Source organism: Siniperca chuatsi, linkage group LG11, assembly GCF_020085105.1.
Source record: "Siniperca chuatsi isolate FFG_IHB_CAS linkage group LG11, ASM2008510v1, whole genome shotgun sequence".
NCBI classification, from domain to species: Eukaryota; Metazoa; Chordata; class Actinopteri; order Centrarchiformes; family Sinipercidae; genus Siniperca; species Siniperca chuatsi.
The window spans coordinates 7,953,530-7,968,480 of record NC_058052.1 but is presented as its reverse complement, the minus strand read 5'-3'; the positions used below and the strand labels follow the sequence as shown (position 1 = coordinate 7,968,480).

The 14,951-nt window shown below is 39.2% G+C and overlaps 1 protein-coding gene across 2 annotated transcripts; it reads left to right on the top strand.

The window, feature by feature from the left end:
* The first annotated feature begins 1,377 nt into the window (after positions 1-1,377).
* On the top strand, positions 1,378-12,288 carry zgc:110045 (uncharacterized protein LOC664755 homolog). 2 transcript variants are annotated; one of them, XM_044215265.1, is made up of 13 exons: positions 1,378-2,008; positions 4,770-4,878; positions 5,002-5,025; positions 5,147-5,179; positions 5,274-5,390; positions 5,631-5,762; positions 6,146-6,274; positions 7,294-7,383; positions 7,987-8,028; positions 8,442-8,517; positions 9,488-9,540; positions 10,504-10,673; positions 11,184-11,366. In XM_044215265.1, the coding sequence occupies exons 2-13, from the start codon at positions 4,801-4,803 to the stop codon at positions 11,233-11,235; spliced, it is 996 nt and encodes a 331-aa protein (XP_044071200.1). In that variant the 5' UTR covers positions 1,378-2,008; positions 4,770-4,800; the 3' UTR covers positions 11,236-11,366. The 2 variants fall into 2 exon arrangements, with proteins under 2 accessions (XP_044071200.1, XP_044071199.1); XM_044215264.1 differs by having other exon boundaries at positions 1,386-2,008; positions 11,006-12,288.
* Positions 12,289-14,951: the final 2,663 nt, after the last annotated feature.

Genomic DNA, 14,951 nt, shown 5'->3' with positions numbered 1-14,951 from the left:
TGGAAGTTGTATTGAAATCTTGAGAAGTCAATGTTATGTGACCTGCTTTCTTCAAATGTCTGACAAACATTAAAGTTAAGCACAGATATTGATGAAAGAACTACATGCATATTATATTTATCCTTTATAGCCATTTATTCATGGTAGAAGGATTGCAACTATAACCCCTTCCTCATTTTCCCCCCAAGAAATTTGAAATCTCCACTGCTTTTAGTAACTGTAACAGATTACACGAGCACATCTCAGTAATCACTTCACAATAATCCCATTACATATACTACCTGACTCTTATCCTCATTGACACACACATGGTATCTGTAGGAGTAAATGAGTTAAACGCTGTTGAACTTCAAAGTCTTATTACAAAAATATTTATTAGTTCACATTATTCCAGTGTAATGATTACTTTATGTCTGCAGAGTGTTATTAAAGTTAAGGACAGATAATGATGAAAGAACCATGTCTATATTATTTCTTATCCTTTAGCCATTCTTTCAGTTAAGGTAAAATTGGTACAACTATGACCCCCTTTCCTTTCATTTTTCAGGCTATTCCTAATTTGAAATCTACCCTGCTTTCAGTAACTGTAACTGATTACACCAACAAGTCTCAGTAATCGCTTCACAGTCATCCCATTACGTATAATCCCCGACTCTTTAATCTCATTGACACACAAGGTACATGAAGGAGAGGAAATTAGTCACAAGTGATTGGCATGAAATGCCTGATCATCTCATGGTCTCTGAAAGGATAGAAATAACTGTCACATACTTTGTCAGACGCCATGCCCTTGACAGCTTTGAAAGCTTTGTTGTGGTTCTGATTCTGTTTGCAGTGTAGAAACAAAAAGCCACACTGTTGTTCAAGTTTTATTAAACTTTTCTGGACTTTTATTGACCTTCATTCCTTAGCCCCTAATCCTAACCTGCCCTAGTCCTAACTCTGACAAAGTTTCTTTAAAAGTGAGGAATGGCAAAATACCTTAAACTTTAAATCTCCATCCTTGTGTTCTCGTAAGGACATTCAATCCTTTTAATCATATAAATACAACTTGGAAGTTGTATTGAAATCCTAGTTGAGAAGTGACTGTAATGGGGCCTGCTTAGATGTCTGATAGACGACCATGAGGCTCACACCAGCCATCATTGTCCCCGTGCAACGCAGTGAATAGTAATTAAATATGCCATTTATGCTTCACTGATTCACTTCCTTCACAATTTTGAAGCTCAGCTGAATACATTTTTCTGTGCTGAGGGGCTGTATTGTATCCAGTATGGCCTCATTACAAGGGCAGAAGGGCTTGGTGTGGGGGAGGGCAGAGGCAGTGAGGGGGGAGAAGCACCCCATGAAGACATTGTACTTAACATCACTAAATACCTCATACGCCACATTGTCCTTCCCAGCCCTCAATTAGTTGGGTTCCTTGTACAAAGCACCGGTTTCATACAGGGAGATTTATTTTTAGAGAAAGTCCGGCCCTATGTAGGCAGGAAGCTCTCTGAAAATCTAATGAAGAACACAGCAGTCATGCAGAGTTGTTAGTCTCAGAGCAACATTGGTTAACAAAGCTTCTCTTCAGTGTCTCTATTTGTGTTTTTGATGACTGCAAAAGGCTAACCCTTTTTATTGTGGTGGCTGTAACTGTAGCCTGCTCTTTCTGTGCTGGACGGTGTCCAGCCAAAGAACCTCCTTGCCCTGCCCTCAGGCCTCTTCGGCTTGTGGATCCCCGTGCGGAGGAACGCCTCTTTGGTGGCTGTGACAGGGAGAATTAGGCAAGAGATGCGGGTTCACTTGCCCTGCATAGGGGCTTATCTTGGGCTAAGCTGAGGGACTAATAGCAAAGCCAGCCTCCGCTCCAGCCGGTCTGAGGGCACAGAGAACCATCTGTCCACTCTGTGGATAACTGACAACAAAGGGGGCAAACATTGAACACGGACTACAAACTAAAAGGCCGTTTATTTAGGAGATACCAGAAATAAAGAAGAGGAGCAGGTATTTTGTATATAAGGTCAGTACTTTATACTAATCATTCTTGTTGCATTACAGGCCCCTTACTGAGCCATAACTGCAAGGGTCAGACTGTTCCCAGCTCAGTTTCTGCTGGTAACAATGTTACAGACTACAGTAATGTTGAGGTTTAGCCAGACAGAAAGTTGAAGTTTAACTTTTAATTCAGCCTTCCTTTTTGGTTTTTAAAGAGAGCAAGAGAATGTATGTCTTTGTTTTAATGCACTACTCCTGACTCCCATAAGGTTGAGTTAATTTGAGCCGGTTGTTTTTCTGTAATCTGCTGTGTTGTAAATACATTTTGTTGCACTCTTAACTTCAGAGATAGTTTGGCCTACAATGAATTATCACATTAGGGAGGAATGCCATGCTGTATGGCCCCATGCTTATAGTCTGATATGTGGTGGTTATAAATAGAATGTTACTTTAGAATATCAAGAAGTGATTAGTGATGGCTTAGTAGAAATCTTTCATTTTGATAAAGATAAATAATTTAACAAAATGTATGGAACATTGTATGAATTATTGTCTATTTAGGGGCTTTGTTCCTAAACTGGGGCATTATTTATTTGCGTTAGTCTTGTAAAATACAATAATCGTTCCATCACAATTTTCAGAATATTAAAATTGCTTTGTTTTAGCCTCAAATTTGGAATATATCTTCTAATGAGACCCTTCAAGCAATCCACTTAGGCATTGTTCTCCATTTCCTTCAAGGATTAATGCCCTGTTTTTATTATTGTCTGAAGCACATTTCTGCCTCTCAGTGCTCTGGGAGCTGGGTTCCTGTAGATTATCTGTTTTATCATGTATACTCTGTGGGTGCTGTTGTGCACCAGTGTTTTGTTCAGAAGTCTTGAGTGGGTGCTGATGTGCGAGAGGTGACAGAAATGGGTCAAAAGGGTCTTAGCATTAACTAAACAAATCCCGGCCTATAGGATTAGACAGAGATGTTGCTGTTTATTTGATGTGTTCACTGTAACTTTATAATGATACACATAGGGGAGAATAGTCTCGTTACCAGTAAAACACCCTCCACTTATTCATGATATCATTTGGATTAAGTCCTTTAGCTCAGTCTGGTATTATCAACACTGGAATGTGCCAGAACAATATCTTATTGTAAACTTGTCTCAGCTCCAGGAAAACCATGTTTTGTTTGCTTGTTATCACACTGATATTGACACATTTCACCCGATAACTACTGACAGTTGTGCTATCATCAGTGTTAGCATGCTTCACTCAGACCCACACTCATTTTGGTCTTTTTTTAGGTGTGGAATGGCAGCAGACAGTTCTGTATTTATTGGTTTGTGTGAGTATCTAAGCAGCCACCCGGCTGGTTAGCTTAGCTTAGCATAAAGACTGGAAACGGGGAAACAGATAGCCTGGCTCTGTCGTAAGGTAACCAAATCCATGTACCAGCTAAAGTTCATGAATTAACACGTTATATCTCGTTTGTTTAATAAGCACAGGGGAAAAAAAGACAATTTGGGTTCAGGGTTTTATGTGTCAGACTATATCTTGGCTGGGAGCAGTAACTTCCTGGAGTCTCCGCTGGTTGCTTGGCAGCTGGTCAGAGCCACGGAATAGTCCGGCATATAACCCACAACGTGTTTTTAACACTTTGGGTTTTGTACCAAAGTTTTTGGGTGAAGTTTCACACGTGACAACTTACTCAGTTGGTCCAAAATCCAAGCAGTCCCTTGTTAAATTACCTTTTTTCATGTAGATTGTATTATTTATTAGTAACAAATTCTTCATCTGAGGCAATGTTCTCATAACCATGATGATCTAATAAGCAAGGTGACCTTGGTCCTTTATAAACTTAAAGTCTTCTCTCTCTTGTGTCTTATGGTGCAATAAGCTGCCCTTCCTGCACTGCATCGAGACATTCTTTATTTGCTCTGCAAATACAACAAATTGGATACGTGGCCACAACAGGGCTGACATTGTGTGGTGTCAGTGTGATATTAAGAGACAGTCACACACACATCACTTGATCCTCCACAGCACAAGTGGCTTCCTTTGTATCTTATCTTATCCGAGGGAGTCACACAACTTGTATTTAGCCGGAACTAAAGACACGGCCCCATGTGAAGATTGCACCTAGTGATAGGCTTATCTTCCCCCGCTCACAACTACACGATCAGAAGACAAACAACAATGGTCCACAATTCTTCAGAGACCATCAGTCCCCTGATAAATTCAAAAAAAGGGAATTTGGCTCCTTTTAGCAGCATAAAAATGACTGTTCCAACTTTGGAGCATTTTCCGATTATTTTACATTCCCCTTAGTTAAGATAATGATCCATAACATTTTCAAATAGAGATCTGTTTTATCTCTACTGCTGACTGATTTAACAATGATGATGCAGCTTACACCCAGTTCATGAAAGCTTTTACATTTGCTGTGTCTGGTAGCTCTTTCCCAGGAAAATCTTTTTGAGCACAGGAAATTATACATTTCACATTTCCTGCAGCGGCAGCAGTTTGACTGTAATAAATAGAAGAAGAACAGGGCAGTTAGCATGAGCAGTGATGGCAACCACAATAGCTTAACAGACAAAGAAAAGGTTGGAAATTAAAATGAAGTACAATACTCTCCACACAGTTTGACTTTGTAATAGAATTTGATAAAGAAAATTAGGATCTTTATTTTAACACATAATCTACTGAACAACCTGAAATATTAGAGCTCTTGTTATACACAGGAACTATGTATAACTGTCAAGAACTGAACAATTTCTTTCTTTTTGCAGAGTGTTGTCTTTAAAGCTCGGAAAACACAGAATGTCTGACAAGGAAGAAATGGCTTCAGATGGGAGTCTGAATGTCACACTGACGCTGAGGCTGCTGATGCATGGAAAGGTAATAGGCAGATACAGAAATAGTTAAATATACCATGTCATTGCTGTTAAAATGATTACATCCTGCTCTAAATGTGAAAGCTGTTAAGAGAAAATCTTGTGTGTTGCCATTTTTCATTCACAGGAAGTTGGCAGCATAATTGGGAAGGTACATTTATTTTACAATCCATCCGCATTTATTGATTCGTACTGCTTTCTGATTGTCTTGTTTTCTTCTCTTTATAAAATGAATCAAACCTTCTGTTTTATATTTTCCTACATGATTCCAGAAAGGAGAAACAGTAAAGAAAATGAGGGAGGAGGTGAGCAAGCACTTTGACATTTGTAAATGTATGTGTTCTGGCAGATCAATTACAACAAATTAAGGCTGGACTAATTGTGGATGTGTGTTTCCAGAGTGGTGCTCGTATCAACATATCAGAGGGATCATCTCCAGAGAGGATAGTTACAATCACAGGACCCACAGAGGGCATCTTCAGAGCTTTTTCCATGATTGCACAGAAGTTTGAGGAGGTAAAGTAAAACAAATATGCAACAAACTCCACTGCAACTTTGCACATATCAATGTCAAGAAAATTCAATTGGTTTTACACAAGAATTTAATAAAGATTCTTTAAAGATTTTGTCTGAAGTCTGAAGCACTCCGAATGCACCTTTTCCTTAGTGCAAAACAAAGAGACTTATCAAATAAAGCTGTAGTTCTTACATTCGGTGCTGAAAAACCCCCCAACATATTTTTGAATTCTCCCTCAGGATATTACTGCAGCAATGACAAACAGCAACGTGACAAGCAAGCCACCTGTGACACTTCGCCTGGTTTTCCCAGGAAGCCAGTGTGGCTCACTGATTGGCAAAGGAGGCTCAAAGATCAAGGAGATCAGAGAGGTAGGAGTCCTTTTCTTTTTTATTCTCTATCAGAAAGTTATTTTTCTGCACCTATACGGGGACAGAAAACCTCTTCCCTACTGCTCGGACACCTCAACACTGCAAAATATGCATTTTTGTTGGTTGCTGCTCATGAAAATCCCACTGATTATGCATGTAAAGATCGGAAGAGGCTGAATACTCATTCTGAATGGACAATATTTGTGTACACCTCTTCAAATACTGGAGCACACATTGCTATTTGGCTTGCAGCTGCTCCCTGCATGTCAAAATGTGTTTGGGGTAATTTGCGGGTGCTTGAAACAGCGTTTCAATTTAGGTGATGGTGAGCTCTTTTCAGCAATAAATAGCCTTTGTTTCTTCTGTTGTCTGGCGATGTTAAGACCACAGGCGCTCAGGTTCAGGTGGCAGGAGACATGCTGCCGGACTCTACAGAGAGGGCTGTCACAATCTCCGGCACTCCACAGGCCATCACTCAGTGTGTAAGACACATCTGCTCTGTCATGCTGGAGGTAAGCACTGTCAGACAGCAGATGATCTTCACTTTCAACAGCTCTATTTAGGCGTCAAGTATGTCACATTTGTTTAGGATGTGGTAAAAGGTATTCAGTAGCACATTCAGGGCATTTTCAGTCTCAGCGACATTTTACTCCTGCAAGGCTAAAGCTTTGTGTTCAGGTTGTAGTGGTTGGTCATCCTCATGAGATGTGCAACAATAATGGCTCTATTTGCTATTTTCTGATAATGATTTATATCAGTAGTTCCAAACCTTTTTTGTCTGACATACCCCCAAAGCCCTGTCAGAGGAATTTAAGTGCCCCTTCATTGACACCAACCGTTATGTTGAAAATATGTTCTTATGAATGGATTATAAGCTGAAAGTTATTTAACAGTATTAATTATATACATGTAGACATTGTTACAATAATGTTTTATAGCAAACTATTTCAACTGTTTTTTCATTACTTTTAGCTAAGTACTTCAAAACGGTTATCCGTTACTTAATAGCAAACTATTTCAACTTCTCTGTTCGCTTGCTAACTAGGCTGTTTAATTTCTTCCTTAACATATATTCCTTTAATCAAATCATAATTACTATTTTTTTTAGTTGAGCTAGTTGAGTTAGTTGATCTCTCCACATACCCCCTATAACTGCAGAAGTACCCCTAGATGGGAATCACTGATGTATACTATTTTATCACTTTTTTATAATTATTTATACAAGCTTGAAAATCTAGGTAAAATGGATTCCTGTAAATAAGAAGAATGAGTTTAGATTTAAGTTTAACATTCACTTGACCTCTTTGTATTGTCAAAAACTCTAATCAATTCCCTATTTTCAGGTCTGTTCACAGTTGTATCATAGGTTTCTTTGGTCCAAGGTTTCATGTAACTTTCCCAACCGCTGAATGGGGTATCAAAAGTTTCAGCAAGGGATATAAAATGCATCAGGGCCAGTAAGAGTGCTTTTCTCAATTGTAGCAGTGTATACATTTTTCTCATTTGTTGGTTTGCATGACTGTGTCTCCAGTCTCCACCAAAAGGAGCGACTATTCCCTACCGCCCCAAGGCCATACCTGCTGGAGCCCATGCAGTATTAGCACCACAACACTCTGCACAAGTAAGTAGCCATATGAGAGTTATTTAGTTGTGATTTTAGCCACTTTGTGAAAAACATAACAATTGAATAGGCTTTTTATTTTGTGGAGTCTCAGAGTCACACTGATCATTAAGCATATTTTCACCACTAGAGGGACATATCTGTGTAATTATATAGCAATAAGCTCTTCATAGTGTAATGCTGTCAGCAGTAAGATGAGGTAATGATCACATTAGAAAGTATTCTGCCAAGCTGTATTGTGTCAGAGATGTGAATAACAGCCATTTACATTAATGATTCCCCTGCAGTGTGAAACCTGAAAGATGTCGTGACTAACCTCATGCCTTTCATGAACTGGCTAGTTGCTGTCCTGAATTTGGCACGGCCTGTTCTGACCTATCAGACATCTGTTTATGTTATTGGATTTCTGGCCATGGTCAAAGAGGGGGAAAAACAGCAGATGACATTTAGATGAAATTCCATCAAATCTATACACATTAGAGGAGGACGGGAATGGATTTTCAGAAATGCACTCACTGCACCGAGTTTACTCTTCAGTGACATGTTAGAAGATGTCTGCCCCTCCCAGTTATATAACCGCATCTCTTCTCGTATTCCTTCCAGGCCTTTGCAATTCCAGGGCAGTATGCTTTTGCGCATCAAGATGTAAGTATGTGCCTTTGAATGACTGACATCCGCCCTAATGACCTACTCCTGCCCACTCCTTCCAAGCCACCACTACGCCCTATGTGTACCCTACTCTGCAAAGATGAAACTTCAGTAACCTTGATCTGTTGACATTACTAACACTAACACACAGTAGCAGCATGCATTGATTGAAATGAAAGTGAAAATCTTAAAAGTTTGCGATCAGTTATAGCTTTGTAGCCAGAGATGTGACTGTATTTTCAGATGACTGCCATGAGAAGCCAGCATGCTTTCTGAAGGAAATGAATCTCTTCACACTGACACCATCTGTGATGTTTGTGAACTTCAGATTGGCTCTGTATTGTAGTTGTCAGCTCCTCTGAAATAATCCAGTTTGATTGGTTAGCTCTAACTTCCTTCCTACCCTGCAGTTGACCAAGCTTCACCAGTTGGCTATGCAGCATATCCCCCTCCCTTCCCTTGGGCAGAGCAACCCTACCTTCCCTGGTACGTACCCACGGCTCCCCGGGGAAGTCCATCTATCCCTCTGTCTTCATTCCTCTTCGAATCACATCATCAAAACACCCCTGTCACTTTCAGGGAGGATCAAGGTTGCCTCCATTCTCTCAGAGTTTACAGACTCTCTCAAAGGGTTTTTGTAGAAGCCGGCTTTACAGAGATATACATAACAAAAATGACCTGTTAGGTTTTTCATTGGTATTTGCATCTATTTGTACCAGAAAATAAGATGAAGACAAAAGAATCGTGAATAGAATAGTGATGTTTTAAGGTTAAGCCACCAAACTAGTTTATTATCAACAATCTTGAAAGTTAGTCACTGAAATATTTATAAACCAAAATAGTATGTGACAGACAGAAGCAGACTGAATGAAATACAAAAGAAAAACTGCAGAGTTCTCTGAGAGGGAAATGTGAAAAATGACAGAAATATTTACAGTTTAGTAAATATTTAACCATTTCTCACTATTTCTCATATCCTCCCAAAATTTTAGCTCCATTTGCCCAATTTCCTTCTCCAAAAACAAATCCTAATCTCTCGACCCCGTCCTCCACCTCTGCAACATTTCTCCTCCAAATCTAACATTGTCTTGGCCAGATCATCCCTGACCTCAACTACCCCACATACTCATACACTCTGCAACAACTAACTGAGGACAAAACATCTGATTGTATAGGCAGGACTGTTGTGATAGAACTTAGAAACATACTCATTTGAATGCAAATGTATCTTATCTTATTGTAGCAATGTAAAATATGTGCATAGAATGTGTCCTGAATATGAATATACAGTATATGTGTGTATCTAGAAAGATTTTCTTGCCATATGCCATTTTCATGATCCTAATTTAGCAGTGTAGCAGTGATAAACTAGACAAAGTAGGGCAACTTGTCATGCTATGAAAGTGGAAGCCATTAGTGCCATACTGTTGTTAGCATTCCTTGTCCTACTTTGCAGGATTGGATGCATCTGCCCCCACAAGTTCACAAGAGCTGGCAATATCTAATGATGTAAGTGCCACATTGTTTGAGTTCTACCAACACTAAAACTTGCACAGTTAATCCTCAAGCTACTTACTTCATTAACACTTTCGAGGACAGCTTTAATGAGGACTTTTTGGACACAAGTGTTTCAGCTTCCTAGCTGCAGAGAGTAATTTATCGTTTGTCTTCTTTTTTGGCTAACCTCAACATAAATTATTGCATAAATACGCCGCAATCATCACTGTAGTTGTATTAGCTTGTTGAAGCTTGAATCTTACAAAAAAAAGACAAAAGTATCAGCGGACCAACATTAGAAGACTGTTATGGCTCCATAGCAGTCTATTAGCTACGTTTGTTTTCATCTATCATCAGAATCATAAATCATCTCAGAATTACATGTGATAATTGGCTAGGAAAATAGATTTCTTAGATAAAATGTGTTTTATATTTTTATTGAATTACACATAGTACAACCTAATCTTTGTCACTGATTTAGGGATCGAATAGTTTGACGTTTTGTTCACATTCTTATGGAGAGTTAGATGAGAAGATCGATACCACTCTCATGGTTGAACTGTAAATTTGAAGCTACCACCAGCCGGTTAGCTTAGCATAAAGATTGGCTCTTCTCATCTAAGTCTTGGCAAGAAAGCAAATAAGCGTATCTCCCAAAATGTCAAACTATTCCTTTAAGAGAATACAGTAGCAAACCCTGTTCTCTACTGCCTACATTCGCAGTATCGTCAGCTCACATTTCAATTACAGTAAGGTGTGTTAGTAATATGGGTACAATGCACGGAAAAGTTTTGTGCTGTTACAATAACACAGCTGGAAATGTGTTTCTCTTCTGTAGAAAACAAACACAAGACAGTGGTGCTGCTATCACCATGGCAGTTGCTTCCAAATGCTGTTTTGAAATCTAATTCCTGAAAAGCATGGAAACACGAGCTGTTTTGCTATTTACATGTTTCCACTCTTTCCCCCTGCTAGTTTATTGGCTGCATAATTGGAAGACAAGGCAGCAAGATCAATGAGATTCGCCAGGTCTCTGGAGCTCACATCAAAATTGCCAGTGCTACTGATGGCTCAGCCATGCGCCAAGTCACGATCACAGGCTCGCCGGCCAGCATCAGCGTGGCCCAGTACCTCATCAGCGCCAGGTAAGACATTACACAGGGCGGCCACGTCCAGCAGCGCTTCACATCGCAGCCTGATGATAACACAGCCAAACACCATGCTATTGTATGAGGGCAGAGTTATTGTGCTCAGGGTGAGGTTGGATTTGTTCCAGCTCACTGCTCTGTTCTCTTGACTGCATTAAAATCTTTATTGTCTCTGCTTTTTAACACATTTCTTCTTTGATTCGTATGTTTTCTCTTCTCTCTCACCTCCCTTCTCCTTTGTCTCACCCATTCTACCCCTTTTCATTTTTCACCATCTCCTCTTAACCCTTCACCATCTCAACTCCCCCTCCAAACGTCATGACCTGCAGTTTAGAGATGGCTAAGTACACCATGCAGGCCGCTTCCTCTGCGACCCCCGTTGACCTCAACATGAGCTTCTCTCAGTCTGCTCCCACTGCCTCCTCTGCTGCTACCTCTATGGCCGTCCTAGCGGCCACCACCCCAACCCCCACCAGCATTAACGTCCACTCTCCCTCCACCTTACAGACCATCCAAAACCCACAGTACGCCATCCCCATTTCCAGCCTGCTTGGCATGAAAAGTCTCCCTCTTCTGGCTGTCCACCCAGCAGCCGCTTCCAGCCTAACACAGGGTTTATCCCCTTACACCGCAAAAATGCCAAACTCCGGTGTCAAAAAATCCGAGCGGCAGAAGTTTGCTCCTTATTGATGTCTGTTTTACGCCAGTCAGTGTAGCTGACTGGTAAGGCATTATTAAATGATGAGAAATTATTTAAAATTGGGCATATAGTTTTCAAAATAGCTTACACCACTGTGTGTAAGTTTTGCTAGCGTAGCTTGTTTTCCATAAATCAGGAGAATAAAAGGATGGTAGTATCAAAACATGTCCTCAGTAATTAAAACAGGCAGCAGAGGTGCATATCAACTCAGTATTATCTTAAGGACATGCATAACAATTAATGTGGGTAACTCAGGCTTGTATTAGTATAAAAATATGTTTCAGATGGATTCATGTTACAGAGCTTTATATGAAGACTTACTCCAGGAGAGGTATTTTCCATGATGCAAATACTGACTTAGTTTTCTATTTGTGTAAGTAGTTTACAATCAGTTTTTGTTAGATAATGCAAACTAGTATCATAAGACGTGGTGCTTTGTTGGCAGCAGGCTGTTAAAATGTTTGTCTTGTACAACAGAAGTCAGTGTGTATTTTTTTTAACAACGATTGCTCCACCGTTCTGTCAACTTAACCTTTCCATCACTATAGGCTTTCATCAGTGCTAACAGGCTTGGGTGTTCTGTAGTAGCGTTGCACTGTAGCAGTTCTGATGGGATTATCCGAAAGCCACATTGGATTCTAGTGGATTTCACTCTACACTGTAATCCTGTAGAGCAGGACTGGCCTAACTAACTCATTTATTCTTTCTGTACGCTAGCTTGTTTCTTGTTTATTCTCCAACCTAAATGAGTGGAATGCTTCAACTTTCAGCGTCTGAAATGGACCAGAGCAATTATTGTAATAAATGTTTTATGCATGTGTTTCTGGTGGTGGGTCTACCCCCAAACAATGCAGATTTGTAATACTTGTTGATGAAACGACTTTGAAATAAATGGGACTTTTTATGAATACAGATTGGTTATTTTGTTATAATTCTGTTGGTGTATAAAATCTTTTATATTTTTGTTGATTATTCTGGCCCCTAAATCCAAACATCTACACTGAGGATTTATGCATTGTTTACTCTTAAGTGGCTTTGCACTTTAATTGTAAATCAGAACAACATTTACACTCAGCTGGAATTGCAGTTAATAAATCAGAGAGCACTGAAGCTGTTTTGTTCAAAATATCATGTCTCAAAGAAAAATTGAGTTTGTATACATGCAGTGGATAAGGGATTTGAGTGCCTGTTGGGATATGATGTGATATTTGTCTAATTTCCACATTTTACTGATGCAAATCATTGACATATAAGTGAATTTATAAATAAACTGATATATCTATTGATATTTATTCACACTGCTATTACTGCTCTGCAATGTCCACCATCTAATAATCTGGTTAATCTGTACACGCAACTTGACAGTACTCATTATTGCACTATTACTTATTACTTATATTATTACATTGTATTACATACTTATCAACCTCTAAATCCACTTTGACACTTACACTTATTTTAGCTTTTATACTTATATCCACTTTGAACTTAATTTATCTTACCTGTATTATAGTGTATTATATTTTGATTTGCTTAGTACTTCTATTCCTGTGTGCATTGACGCGATAGTGCTGCTGCAGCAAAAGAGTTTCCCCTCGGGGATCAATAAAGTATTTCTGATTCTGATTCTGATAAGGTTATATTTCTCCTGTTTTTGTCTGATCTGTATAACACCTAGAATAGTCTGACTCATAGCAAACAGATACTTTTCTCCATCTTCTGATATTTTTCTCCAAAGAGGAAATGCGCCTCCACAGCCTGCACATGTAAAACATTAAACAGCAGTGATACTGACATAAAGAAAACAACAGAGAGCAGTAACAGTGGCCATTAGCAGTTTGCAATGTACATACATTTAGATATTTTGGGAGGTATACAAAGACAACACTGCACAAACAAGTCCATGGTATTATGGATGTAGTTTGTTGATGGCAGAGTGCACAAAGCTCCTGCCCAAACAAACTTTTCCACCTGCACTCTCCTGAAAAACAGAAGCAAACTTGGACTAACCTCACAGTAAATATTCAACACATGTGGTGGCAAAATTCTCACGGGTCCCCCGAAAAGAACAACTTAACCTCCAGTTGTCCACTCAAGCATACTGCTAATGGGCAGGTAGGGTAGAGTGTAGTCAGTCCTTGTTGCTCTGTGTCTCGCTCTGTCCCTCTTTACCCTTGCCCCTCTGTGAATCAACACCCCCCCCCCCCTTTTTTTAAATTTAATTTAGTTTTATTTAGTGTAAAAACCAGGAGGTGGGCACTTCTGTTCAGCCTGATTGTGGAATATGGGTAGCGAGCCATGTGGGCCATTTCCAAAGCAGGGCTCGAAATGCTGAAGTGGAGATAATCAATAGTTAATGGGGGCAGAAATGTAATGACAGTGAAGGATGGCATTTGAACCTCGGGGAAGGTGTAGCAGCAAAGAACAGTGCTGCATGTATGCTGATGTGTGCCCAGGGCAGTTATGAGTTCACAGCCAGCTTCTAATGCTATATTAATGATTTCCTTTTTCAACCTGACACAGGCAGAAGTGAGGGGCCCATTTTTGGAGCTTACTGCCATCATGCAGTTTTAAAAAAGCAATTTAGAGGTAAATAACTAAATATATAATTTTTTTAGGTGCATAACCACTTGAAGGTTTGTGGCAAATTGGTAGGCAGGGCTGTCACTCAATCCCTGATGAAAAATTACTGCAATACTCTAAACATATTCCTTTAGGGACAGTCTAGCATATCTGTGGTGCCTAAATGCATTTTTTACTTTGTCTATGGTATTCCTTCAGTGGTTTTCCACTGCTTAGGTACGTTTTGTTATCATAAAGCACAATACTTTATGATACTTTCTATACTACATGCTGCAAATATAGAGCATTTTAATCTGCTATAACACTTTTATAATATTCCTCAGATTTATGTATGTGCTAGTCAGTAGTGACTGTTATGGTTAACTTGCTGTGGTTTATGGTTTTGCAAATCTCCTGAGGTATTACTATGATCTTCTTACAGGAACATGTTTTTGTGACATAGTGAAATGTTTTGGAGACCTGGAGACGTTACATTGTGTTTTTTTTTTCATCTACTGCATTCATCTAATGTTCTTCCAGTATTTGTAGGCTTATGTTTCTTTAATAGCAGTGAAATTCTTAAGTAGCTTATTTAAGTAAAAGTAACAATACCACAATGTAGATATAGCCCACTCCATTACAAAATCAAAGTCCTGAATTCAAAATTTTACTAGTAAGCAAAACTTACATATAAGTATAAAAGAACCTTCTTCAAGCATGCATTCAAAGTGTCTGTCAGAGTCATAATTTATTCTTACTGATGCATTAACTTATAATGTTGCATCTGGCTGAGGTGGAGCTCATTCTACTATTATTTTATTACCACTGGGGGGTTTCATATATTGTTTAACAGTGCGTCATATTTTCTTTTCTCAAGTTTTTATCTCATTATCTCAACAACTAAATTGTGTACAGACATTCAAAGTCCCCACAGGATACATTTTAATGATTTTGGTGATCCCCTTACCATTTGTCTAGGGCCGTGATCAGGCCATAATTTTCATATGTGACTA